Source organism: Dipodomys ordii, unplaced genomic scaffold (assembly GCF_000151885.1).
Source record: "Dipodomys ordii isolate 6190 unplaced genomic scaffold, Dord_2.0 Scaffold13, whole genome shotgun sequence".
In the NCBI taxonomy this organism is placed as follows: Eukaryota; Metazoa; Chordata; class Mammalia; order Rodentia; family Heteromyidae; genus Dipodomys; species Dipodomys ordii.
In genome coordinates this window covers 12,445,827-12,458,391 of record NW_012267229.1, presented here as the reverse complement: position 1 = coordinate 12,458,391, position 12,565 = coordinate 12,445,827, and the positions used below count along the sequence as shown (strand labels likewise).

At 55.2% G+C, this 12,565-nt stretch overlaps 1 protein-coding gene across 1 annotated transcript in view; it reads right to left on the bottom strand.

The window, feature by feature from the left end:
• Positions 1 to 12,103, bottom strand: part of LOC105981466 (transcriptional repressor scratch 2-like) — a 22,186-nt gene extending 10,083 nt beyond the window's left edge. Inside the window, exons 1-2 of the mRNA XM_013010656.1 lie at positions 11,971 to 12,103; positions 20 to 265 (exon numbers count right to left, since the gene is read on the bottom strand). Coding sequence (XP_012866110.1) covers positions 20 to 265; positions 11,971 to 12,103 — 379 coding nt within the window. The remainder of the gene's footprint in view (positions 1 to 19; positions 266 to 11,970) is intronic.
• Positions 12,104 to 12,565: the final 462 nt, after the last annotated feature.

Below are 12,565 nucleotides of genomic sequence, written 5' to 3'. Positions count from 1 at the left end.
CCCGCCGCCGCGTCCCCACCGCCCCCGCCTCGGCGCCGGCGCGAGCGCCCGTCGGAGATGAAGAAGGCGTCCATGGAGTAGCTGTCGGTCACGGCCGCCTCCCCGCGAAAGTAGCGCGCCGACAGGCTCGACTGCGGGCTCTCGGGGTCGCTGTATTCCTCGGGCGCCACCGGCGGGTAGGCGGGCTCGGAGGGCGCCAGCTCCAGGCCTGGCTTCTGGTCGGCGGCATCGTAGCTGCTGGGCGGCAGGCAGTGCGGAACATAGCCTGGGAGGGCAACGAGGGCACGGTGGTGAGGAGCAGGCCCGGGGGAGGCTGCCTGGGGCGCGCGCTGCCCACCTCCCCACCACCTCCCCAGTTTGGCAATGGTGGCCGCTCCTTGGGCCTGCCACCCACAGGCCTCTGGACCCTTATGGCCAGCTGGCCGGGTTCGCATCCTCCCCAGCTACGACAAACTGCCGTGTCAGTCCTTGCAGCCCTGGCTTTACCTACTCTTAGGTACGTACAGCCGTGCAGTGAAGGTATTGTTATGATACTCTTTGTGGATGGGGAAGCCGAGGCACAGACGGCCGCCCAATCTGTCTAAGCTTACAGCAGTTGAGTAATGGAACTGAGATTAAAATCTTGGCCCATCTTTCCTTCCAAGCATATTCTGCTTACTTTTTTTTTTTTTGTCGTGGGGCTTGAACTCAAGACGTGGGCACTGTCCCTGCGCTTTTTCACTCAAGACTAGCACTTTCCTCCTGAGTAGCTAGGATTGCAGGTGTGAGCCAGCCCCACTATGTCTGTCTTCCCAGTTTACTGGAGAGGTTGAAACAGGAGTTATCACATGAATCCAGGAGATCAAGGCCAGCCTGGGTAACACAGCAAAATCCTGTCTTAAAAATAACTTTTTTTTTTGGAGGTGCATGCCTACCATCTCAGCACTAGGGAAGATGAGGCAGGCAGATGGTGCATTCCAGGCTAACCTGGGCTACATAGCAAGACCCTAAATATGGAGATGATCTCAAAATAAAACCAACTAAGTAGATAAGCCAACAAAAGTAAATAATTCAAACTTTTTTTTAAAGTAGTTTGAGGGCTGGGAAGGTGGCTCAGTGGTAGAGTGCTTGCTTCACATGCATGAGGCCCTGGGTTCGATTCCTCAGCACCACATAAACAGAAAAGGTTGGAAGTGGCACTGTGGCTCAAGTAGTAGAGCACTCGCCTTGAGCTGAAGAGCTGAGGGACAGCACCCAGGCCCAGAGTTCAAGCCTCAGGACTGAAAAAAAAAAAGGAGTTTGAATATTCCCTCTCAGGGTCATTGGGTGAAGCTATAAAGACATGGTGTTAAAGTAGTACTGTACTATGCTGTTACTGTATCAAGGCTATGCCTGGGTTCTATGCCCAGGTGGACACATACACTAGTCATGAGAAGTAGCTACTACTGCCAGTCTGTTTAATCTGTGAGGAAATAGAGAAAAAGCCAGGGGGGAGCACACTATAATTGTGATAAACATGTTAGCTGTTATAATTATTGCTTGTAAGTGATTTTGGTGAAGCATATTTAATTGTCTGCTTTCCCTAGCTACACTTTTGAGTTCTGGGGCTGGGTCTGTGTGCCTAGCTGGCCTGGGTCACAGCAGATGTGGGATAAGTAGATATTGCAAAGATGAACCACAGTCCACCTCGCCCAGCTCTCTGCCTCCAAGGGTTGCTGGAGAAGTTCAAAGGTCAAGAGCTTGGCATGTAATAGCTGCTTCTGAAAGGCAGCTTCCGCCTACTTTCTCCCAAGCCTGGCTCTTGTGCAAGCCTTTTCCAGTCCCCAGTAAGAATGGGCCTCCCCCTCCCCCTCCCCCTCCTACTTAGCTGCAGTTGGGCCAGAAATCCCTTCTGTCATGCTTTGAATGATTGGTACGTGGGCAGGCAGGCTGTCCCAGGGGATTCCATAAGGGCTTCTAGAGGGCAAGGGCTACCTCATCTGTCTTTGCCTCCCTTAGCCTCTCCTGGTCCCAGCACCTTCCCTGGAGACCTTGGGGGCTAGGCTCCTGGGAGAGAGTTCCTGGCAGACATTGAACAAACTTATCATCCTGGCACTTAATTACCAAGTGTTTCCATTGTCCTTTGATTCTGGAGAACAATGGAGGTTAGGCCCTTTACCGAGGTTTTGCAGCTGGGGAATAGCAAAGTGCCATTGCCCTTCTCCATCTGACCCCTGAGCCATGTTACCCCCTCCCCCTGCTGTGAGGTGAGCAGGGGGAAGCTTGGGGAGTCAGGCAGTAGGCAGGACATACTGGTCACCCTGCATTCCCTCAAACCTGGCCAACCCAGCCTCCAGGCCCTTGCCTCTCCTCTGGCGTTCGGGACAGTCACGGGGTGAAGTCTGTCCCCTGACACCCAAGGCCACAGTGTGCCCTTGCTTCTCCCTCTGCTGCAGCTGCAGCTGGCTCAGCACCCTCTGCACACAGAGGGCTGGGCAATCTGATGACCAGTTTGGTAGCAGAGGGCTCTGTGGTCAGAGGCCAAGGGAACAGCAGCGGTGGCATTTTTTTTTAAGTCTGGGGAGGGGTGCCTGGCCTCTCAACACCCTATCTCACCTCCCATACCCCTTGATTCTGGAAGACCCCACCCTCCCCAGACCAGAAACCAACCAGCCTGGTGCTAAACTGTGAATGTCCAGGGAGCATTGCTTTGGACTGAGTTCACTGCCTGGTGCCCCCACCAGCTGTACTCCTCCCCCCACCCCCCATCTTCTCACTGAATCATCACAAGAGTCACTTATTTCAGAGAAGATGACTGAGGTCCAGTGGTGATGCTCAGAGGTAGAGCAAGGATTGTGAACTCCCAGGGGTCCCTGGGGACAGGGAAGGGGGCCATGTGGGGCTGCCTCCTCCTGTCTCCAGGGCCCCATTCACTAAAGTGATTGTTGAGCCAGTGATGGCGATTCACCAGCCATCCTCATCTGCCAGCTGACCAGGCTCCGCTGTAGGAGCTCCTGTCTGCCTGCTCTGTGGGACAGACAGGTGGGCACGTGGGACAGACAGGTGGGCATGTGGTCCAGGCCATGGAAGGGAAAAGGATTTGATACCCCACCACAGATTCTAGCTCAATGACTTTGGGAAAGTCATCTATCATTCTGTACCTTGGGTCCTATTTTGTTTTCCTGGAAATGAAAGTATGCAATCATGGGACAGGTCACTGCCACATGACCCGTGCTTTGTACTGTTACTAAAGAACAGTGACATATTGGTTAAAAGCATAACTTTGGTGCCAGATTGTCCCCCACCAGTCCTAGCTACACGGCCTTGGCCATTGGTCTTTCCTTCCCTCCCTCCTTCTCTTTCCTTCCCTTTCTGATCCTGGGGCTTGAACTCAGGTCTTGGCTGGGCACTGTCTCTGAGCCTCTTTGTGCTCATGGCTAGACTACTTGAACCATGGCTCTACTTCTGGCTTTTTGGTAGTTAATTGGAGATAAGAGTCTCACAAACTTTCCTTTCTGGGCTGGCCTAAAACTGTAATTCTCAGATCTCAGCCTCTTGACTAGCTAAGGTTATGGATGTGAGCCCTGATACCTGGCTTTATCCTCTCTTCCTCCTTTTCTCCTTCCCTCCCTCCACCCCTTCCTTCCTTATTTTTATCCTCAGTGCTGGGGATGGAAGCCAGGGCTTCATGTGTATGAGGCAAGGGCTCAAGCACTGAACTATATCCTTGGCCCATAACTGTGACTTCAGACAAAAGATTTAACTTCTGTGCCACTACCCCACTTTTCAGATGAGGACACCAGAGCCTGGGTCCTGCAGAAGGTAAGCCTAAGCCAGGATTTTTTTTTGGGGGGGGGGTCTGGTCGTGGGGTCTGAACTCTGGGCCTGGGTGCTGAGCTCTTCAGCTCAAGGCTAGTGCTCTACCACTTGAGCCACAGCGCCACTTCCGGCTTTTTTCTGCTTATGTGGTGCTGAGGAACCGAACCCAGGGTCTCATGCATGCAAGGCAAGCACTCTACCACTGAGCCACCTTCCCAGCCCCTGAGTCAGGATTTTGTAAAAGCCCCACCGTGGTAATACATGTTGGCTGTTCTGACCAACAGGTTCTGTGCTGCAGTTCTCTTGGCGTCTGCCTGGCATATCTTTCTCTTTCCTTTCTGGGCCTGTTTCCTCATCAGGATGTGTGATTTCCTCATCCTGTTCTGGGAGAAAACTGGTGCACAGCAGGCAGCCCTTGCTGGAGTGTGCATTCTGCTGTTGGTGCCATCTGCTGGTAGCCAGCAGCACTGCATCACCTCAAACTGGACGCTGGAAGCTTTCTATACAAATTGGTGTGCCTTAAACAAGGACTATTCATTTGCTTTAGAGATGCATGTGGAATTTCTTCCAGAACAGGCATTGCTGGTGCAGACCTGATGCCTAGTGGATGTAAGTTGGACATTATTGAGAGTCACGAATGACTTTTTTTTTTTTGTCGGCTGTGGGGCTTGAACTCTGGGTTTGGTGCTAACCGTGGGCTCTTCAGCTCAAGGCGAGTGCTCTACCGCTTGAGCCACAGCACCACTTCTGGTTTTCTAGTGGTTTATTAGAGTTAAGAGTCTCACGGATTTTCCTGCCCAGGCTGGCTTTGAACTGCAATCTTCAGATCTCAGCCTCTGGAATAGCTAGGATTACAGGGGGAGCCACTGGCGCCTGGCTGAATGACAGTTTTTATGGTCATGCTAGGATTAGGTACCTTCCTTTGTGATAGTGGCCAGGTTGCTTAACCCCTCTTGGCTCAGTATGTACAAGAAGAAGGTTGACCCTGTGCATCATGGATGAATTGGTGTTTCTCTCTACTGCTCTTTGTGGCCTCCATTCCTTGCTTATCCAGTTCTGCCCTGTGTGTCCTCAGGCAAGTGATTCAACCTCTGCTTGCCACATCTGAAGAAGGGAGTCCCTAAAAACACTGGATGAATTGATGCGTGTAAATGTTTACCTGATACCAGGCACACAATTGGTAGCTTCTTGAGCTGTTACTATCATTGTTGTCATTATTATCTTGACATTTTTTGGTGATTCAGAAATATAGACAGGTCTCTTGGGCAAGCCACCTCCCCTCTCTGGGACTCAACCCTGGAGAATCCTATAGGACACCCTATGCATGGAACTCAGACAGGTTTGAAGTGTTCCTTTGCCTCCAGGATGATGGCTGAACTACTTGTCCTCCAGCTGACAAGTGGAGACAGGTCTCTTTTGTCCTGAGTCCCACAAAGACAGGGAGGAACTGGGACCCTGGCAAGGTGACCTTGGGCAGGTTGTACTGCCTCTGTGGGCTGAAATCTTCCATTTAAGGAGCAGAAAGCAGAGTCATCCTTAACACGGAGCCTTTGGGAAGGGCCCAGGACATGCTGGAGATGGATCCATGTCACCTGCAGGTGACTGCTTTTCCCTGCCCAGACTTGATGGTTTAGATGAAAGGGCTGGAAACCATTCAACAACATAAAAGGAGTTGTGGATGTGAGATTTAGGAGAATTCACAGGCTACAGACACTGTGACCTGCTACTGTATGATTCTAGATGGCATGGGGACCCGCAACAAGTCCTTCGGGGATCCCTGTCCTGGCAGCCGGCACAGCCATGCTGAGGAACTGGCGCTATACTGTGCTGGAGGTTGGCAAGGGTGGAGGACGGATCCCAGCTCCCTGGAGGGGACAGCAGGCTTGAACTTCCAAAGCCTGTGTTTTTTCTGAACAACCTGAGAGGGTGTGGGGGCCTGCTGGGGAAAGACAGTGTCACCTGGGGGTTGAGCTGTATTTTTCTTTTTCTTTTTTTCACTCGCACCATTCGGATAGAGGTGTTGGGACAGGGAGAAGCTGTTCTGGAAAATGCTGGGCACTTAGTAAATTTTCATAAATAATACCTAACAGGACAAATACTTATGGAGCACTTACTGTATGCAAGCTTCCTGGTAAGTGATTTGTACACATTAGTTCAAGTCTAAGGTCACATCCCTCTGTGCCCTTCCTGTGGAGAGACAGAGCCTGGAGAGGGGCCGTGGCCCACCTCGGGTTATAGAACAGGCACTCACCACAGCCCTTGCAGGCGGCCTCTTCTTCTTAATGGAGAGAGAACTCTCTTTCCCAGTGTCTCCCAGACTCCTCTGTTGCCAAGTTTCCTCCAGGGAATTTCTCATCCCAATCCCATTTCCCTGTCCCTGAGATGTGCAGGAAGAGAGGGGTTTGGGGAGCCAGATTCCCAGGAAGCAGTGCTCCCGAGGAGGTCTCCCCTGCCAGGCAGGGATGCAGGGGCTGCCTGCACGCGTCTATTTACAGCTGCTTCTTGCTGTGCCAGGGCCTCGGGCCTCAAGAATCAGCTCCAGCCAGCTGAGCAGAAAGCCAGGTCTGTCAGCAGCAAAGCAGGATAAAAATAGTTTCTCCTGTCTGCGCACAGAGCTGGGCAAAGGGGCTGGGTACCTCCCCCTCCCCCTATTATGTAGCATCTTTGTTAGAGGCTCCCTGGGCACTGGACCAGAAATGACACCCACCTCCTCTGAAGGCCTAGTAGCTGGTACTTCTGCCCACGGGGGAGGAGCCCCGAGTCCACACAAGGAGAGGACGGAGTTGATAGCTGGCTTGGCATGACTGGGGCTGATGCACACTGACCCAGGCTTGGGGGGCTTCTAGAGAATTCCAAAGCTCCTTGCCACTTCCACTGCTTCCTGGAATCCCCCTTATTCTAGTCCTTTTGTGACTGTGACCCAATTCCTGCAGGCCTCACAGGGAGGTCCATGGCTCTGCGGGAAGCAGTAGAGAGGACTTTTCAAGGGGCGCGTGGACAGAGGGGGGAGGGGCTTGAAGTCACAAGTCACTGGGCCATGGATGCTGGAGGAGCTTCCTGTCCCCCCTCACTCCCTTCCTCCCTGGTTGGGGACAGGAGTTCTGAAACAGCCTCTACTGGGGCTCCTTCTAGAAGCAGTGTCCTGCTGCCAGTGCTCTACTCCTCTCAGCCCCTCCCTGCCCTCAAAGGCTGTGGTCAGGGGCCTGTCCCCCCCCCAAAAAAGATAAGAAGGCTGGCAGTACAGTATTTTTACAATAAAAACATATTAAAAATAAAAAAAAGAAGGCTGGCAGTAGACACTTCACTCCGGTGAGACCACGTCTGGGAAGGAGGCCAAGAGATCTGGGGAGCCCCATCTCTCTCAGTAGTATTTCACCCTGCCCCCTAGGGAGCCCCCAGGCTGGAAGGGGGGAGTCTAGAAGGTGTGGGCAGAGCATGGACCAGAAGGAGTGGCTGGTTCCACTAGTGAGGCTTTTGTGATTTCTGGCACCCTATTTTGTCTCTGCAGACAGTGCAGCCTCCTGACCACCCTGTCTCTCTCTGTGAGTGTGTGTGTGTGTGTGTGTGTGTGTGTGTGTGTGTGGCCTGAGAGCCTCTAGGCTATGTATGTTGTGGCCAGCATAGGACTTGGCGTTGGGTCCCATCCTCCAGCTCTCTTTGCTTTGGGAACCATAGGCCCCCTCAGGTTCCACACCTGTCATGGGCCCTGCTATTCCACATTCCTATGAAGCCCTGCTAACTCAGGAAAATCAGACTTCTGAATTCTCAGAAAGTCAGAGCTGGAAAGATATCAGGGTCATGTTCAGCTGCTCTGTTTTCTGAGAAACTAAGGCCAGGGACACCCAGGGGGTGGGGCTGAATTGAGCCCAGCCAGATTTGAGAGTGGATCCACACATGATCTTGGGCTGGAAATTGGACACACACACACATACACATATTCAAGTATTGGAGTTTGAACTCAAGGACTTGTGCTTGCTAGGCAGGCACTCTGTCACTGAGCCACACTTCCAGCCCTTTTTTGTGCTGATAATTTTTGAGATAGGGTCTCACTTCCTGCCTGAATTGAATGCCTGTGCGGTCACCTGCTTTTTATAGGCTTCCTGTTGTGGTTAGGATAATAGGCATGAGCCACTGGGTCCAGCTTTTGGTGGACAAGGAGTCTCCTGGACTTCTCTACCTGGTCTGACCTAGATCCACAAACCTTCCCAACTCAGCTTCTCAATTAGTTAGGATTATAGGTATACTCTGCCAGGGTGCTAGACATGAATCTTAATCCTAGACCCAGAATCTTGACCTGGACCAGTTCCTAGCCATTGAAACGTAAACCTGGGTTTGTCCTGGATTTCAGACCTGGTCCTATAACCCCAGACACTGGCCTTGGACCTAGAGTTTGGGTCTGGTCCTAGAACTGAAGTAGGACATTGGACCTGGACTTTAGACATGTCTTTAACCTGGACATTGAGTATGAACCTTGAGTATGCTTCCCTTAGAAGCAGCTTGATCATAGAAGACGCAGATGGGCCTACTGTGTGTTCTTGGGCATCCCCTCCCAGCCTTTTCTTTGCTGAGGGATTGGGGAAGCCCATTTATATCCCTTCTCCCGCAGGGACTTCCCAAGGTGCCTTGTAGATGTGCAGTAGCTGGGGCTGCTAGGCTGGGCTGTCAGGCCTGGCCTGGATCGGCTCCCTGGCGCCATCAGGCAAGGAGAGGAAGCAGGAGCTGGTCTAACGTCAACTAGATAAGCCCATGGGTAGGATAGGAGAGCTTCCTCGGCCAGCCGCCGGAGGAGGCCTAATGCAGCTGCAGAGGGCAGACAACTGCCTTATTGGATTGCCATTGATTCCTCATTGGCCAGGGTTGGATGCACTCTGAGAGGACATGGGGGCAGGCCAGGACTCAGTGCAGAGGGAAGCCTGCCCTGCTCCCAGCTGGAGTTTTGCGTTAAGTGTGAGAAGGGGGAGGGTCACTCTGGGGGATGCCCTTGGTGGGGATCTGTGGAAATCATCAGTATGCAGGTGGACAAACAACACCTCCTCTGGAATGGCTGAGAGTCCCAGTATCACCCCAGATGGAGGCCTAGGATTGGCTGGGGTGGCTTGGTGGGGTCAGAGGGCGAGGTTCTATGGGGAGGGAGGGATAGGGGAATGTGAATTGGCACCTCATAGAGAGGCATCTGTGCTCAGAGCCACTCAAAAGAGGAAGGGAAGGCTCCAGGGAGTCAGCAATCAGTAGTGGAATGCCAGGGGCATGAGAGATATTGGAGAAGATGGTAGGTTGGAGCTCACCCCCTTCTTCTAAGAGCTTTTCTCAATTGGAGGTATCCCTTCCCTATTTCTGAGATTCTGTGGGCTTGAGGTCAACATGGAACCCAGACACACCTGCTGTACTTTTTCCCTGCCAGGTGACAGAAGCTGAAAAGGGAGGGAGTGGGAAGCAGAGGGGGGGGGGAGGGAGAGATGGGGGGGGAGAGAAGGTGGAGGAGGAGGAAGAGGAATCCAGGAAGTCTGCCATTCCCATTCCCAGAGCTGGGCGTGCTCACCTCTTTCATTTGGGGCCCTGCATCTTTATCAGTTGGGATCCTGATGTTCTCTGACTTCCATCTTCACAGCCCCCCCTTCCCCCACCGCCAAGTCTCCTTCCCACCAGCTCATCCTGACCCAGCAGCCCAAGCTGCAGGAATGGCTTGTAAAAGGATCTTTCTAATAACTAGAACTATCTCCAGCCTCAGGCCCTCCCTCCTTCCCCTACTCCTCCTCCCTCCCTCTCCTCATTTCCCCCCTCTGCTCTTTCTCCTTGTTTACCCAGCACACTTACACATGCTGGGAGAGAAAAACGTCGGCTCAGCAATTTTTCACACTTCCCTCAACCGCTCAGCAAGGTTATTTCCGGCAGAGCGGGAGACAACGGGGGCACTAGAGCCAGTGGGCTCTGGGAGGACCCTCAGGCCCCTGCCCACCCACCCCCTGGAGCCTGCACTGCCCCGTCTGGACCACAGCCGGGGTAGGGGAGAGGTTCCTGCGAGTAGGAAAGCCAGGCATGCCCCGCATCTTCTAGTGTGCCAAGGCTTGTGCTACCTCCAGGTCTCTGGCACTGTGCACAGCAGTCACTGCAGTGGGGGCCAGGTCAGGGGTCCTGTCTTATCTGTGGGGCAGCCTGCAGAGCATGAAGGAAAAAAAGTGCTCGATCCCAGAAACCTTGCCACCCTCTGCCAGGGTGCATGTTGAGCTGAGTCCCAAGGGAACCCTGCCAGCGGCCTTGCCTTCTGTGAAAGCCTGGCTCTGCGGTGCCCACGCCACACTCGACCTTCACAGAAGCTGAGCTTGTCAAAGTTGGAAGGATGCTTAGATCGTGACATCCCAACTCTTTCACTTGCAGGGAGTCTTGAGGGCCAGAGAAAGGAAGGCACCTGCCCAAGGTCACACAGCAAGCCAGAGTGAGAAGCCAGGGCTCCTGCATCCCAGAGCAGGCGTGTGTCCGTCAGAACAGCCCCAGGGTTCCCCAGAGGCCCAGAAGTTGGCTTTGAGCCCTTTGGGAAAAGGGTGATTCCAGGGTGTCAAACCAGGGGAACCCCCATAGAGGCCCTACTGTTCCCTCTACACTCTCCACCATTCATTCCCAGAGCCTTTTTGCACTGAACTCAAGGCAAGACTTCCCTCCCCAGGAGCAGCAGTTTGGGCTGTGTGGGGAGGGAAGGGTTTCTCTGTTTCCTCTGCTAGCCTGGGGATGGGATCTAGAGGGCCTGGCAGGAAGCTTGGTGTCCGGCCTTAGGGGAGTGTACCCACACTTGCAGAGACTGCCTCATGCTGGCCAGCTCCCAGCACATGGTCTACCCTCAGTCCTGCCAGCCCTCACCTAGCCAAACCTCTGGGCTGTCTTCCATAAGCCCTGGGGCCAAGGAAAGAGGACAGGAGAAGAAGGGACCTGGGGGCAGAACAGAAGGGAGTTCTGTTGGGTAGCTGAGGGAGACTAGGGCTGAGGGGCCGTGTGTCCCAGATCACTCCTTAACTTCTTTGACCTTGATGAGGTCACAGAGCCTTGGGCCCAGCACCATCGCTCTACCTGACTTGGCAGAGTGATGGAATGTGGGAGTAGTGTTGGAAAACCCTAGGGTGGAAGCTACCACCTTCTGGGACACCAGTCTTTGCCATCTCAGCATCCTCACACCCCACATCCTTAGCCCTTTCTCTCTCTCTCTCTCTCTCTCTCTAGCTGATGCTACACGTGATGTCAGATCTTTCAGTATGGAAGCGACTCCTCCTCTCCACGCTTCTGCCCTAGTCGGGGCTATCAGCGGGAGCCTCTTTGTGATCCCTTGGTGCAGGATGGTGCCCCATGGAAGCAGTCTCCCCTGCTCCCTCCTCCCCAGAGGTCAGCCCCTTTGGACGACCTCTTGTCCCCCGAGCCCTTGTCCCCGCAGGAACTTGCTCTGAGAAGAGATGGAGTATGTGTTGGGGGGAGGGAGGGGAGGGGGTGACTTACAAGGAGCAGCAGGGTTGACTGCTGGGAGGGGGGGAAGCTGGGAAAGGAGAGGGAGTGCAGTCCAAGGGAACAAGAACCACTTTAGGGGTACCCTTCCCAGAACCCCCTTCTCTTTGCAGTCCCCAGGACAACCCCAGCCTTTGACAGGCATGTGGCTGAGGGTAACAAAAGAGTTCTTGCGAGGGGTTCTTGGAGCACTTGCTTGCTATTGCGGGGGTGGGGGGGGCAGGTTTGAAGGGAGGGTGGGTCCCCCAGCGCCCCCTCCCCCCAGGCGCTCGCCTCTCCCGGGACTGGTAGTTCAGTCCTTGCCCTCTCTTCTACAGGAGGGCGCACCCGGCAGCCAGCCTCCCTCCGCCACGCCGAGGGTATCCCCCAAACTGTCTCGTGAGGTAGCACCCCTATAACGGCCCTTCCCAGGCTCCCTGTCTGTCTGCTCTCACCCACCCCGTCCTTCCAGCCCAGGGCTAGGGCCACAACTTTCCAAGTCGGGGGGGGGGGAGGCGTGGAGATGGGGGGTGCTGGCGTGTGGATGCGGGATACGCCGACCAGCGACTTTTCCCTTTGTACCACTCGGCCCCCGCCCCGCCCTCCGGGGCCCCGGAAAGTCCGCGGGGCGCACTGGGCCAGGCCCGAGAGGCCTCCCCCGCGGGCTTCCCGCCGCGCGCCCCTCCTCGCGGCCCAAGTTGGGGAGGGCCCGAGCCCCGTCGCACTCACCGTTGTCCCCGGGCGGCCCCCGGGCGCCGGGCAGCACGTAGGCGGTCTCCAAGGGGTGGTAGGTGGGGGCCGGCACCCCGCTGCACTGGAAGCCGTCCGCTTTGATCTTCTTCACCAGGAAGGAGCGCGGCATGGCGCGGCCGGCGGGGGGCTCGGCGGGGGCGCTCGCGGGGGGCTCCGGCGGGGGGCGGCGGCCGCCGGCGCGATTGGCTGTGCGCGCGGGGTTTCAGCACTGGACAGCTCCCAGCGGGCGCGCGGGGCGGCTCCGGCTCCGGCTCCGGCTCCGGCTTCGGCTCGGCTCTCGCTCCGGCTCCGGCTTGGCGGCGGCGGCGCGCAGACAGACGACCGCTGGAGCTGTGCTCAGCACTCCGGCTGCCGGCTTTATATGGGACGCGGGCTGGAGGAGATCAGGTGGTCCTCCAGCAATGGAACTGTTCAGCGCTCTAATCCATCAAATGTCCCCCAGGACAATCGCTCCGCACTCGTTCCCCTGAACCGGCGGCGGTGGGGGCAGGCCGGGCGCAGGGAGCGGCGAGCAGGCAGGCAGGAGGGGAGAAAGTGAGGGCGAGAAAGGCACAGAGACGGAGAAAGGGGA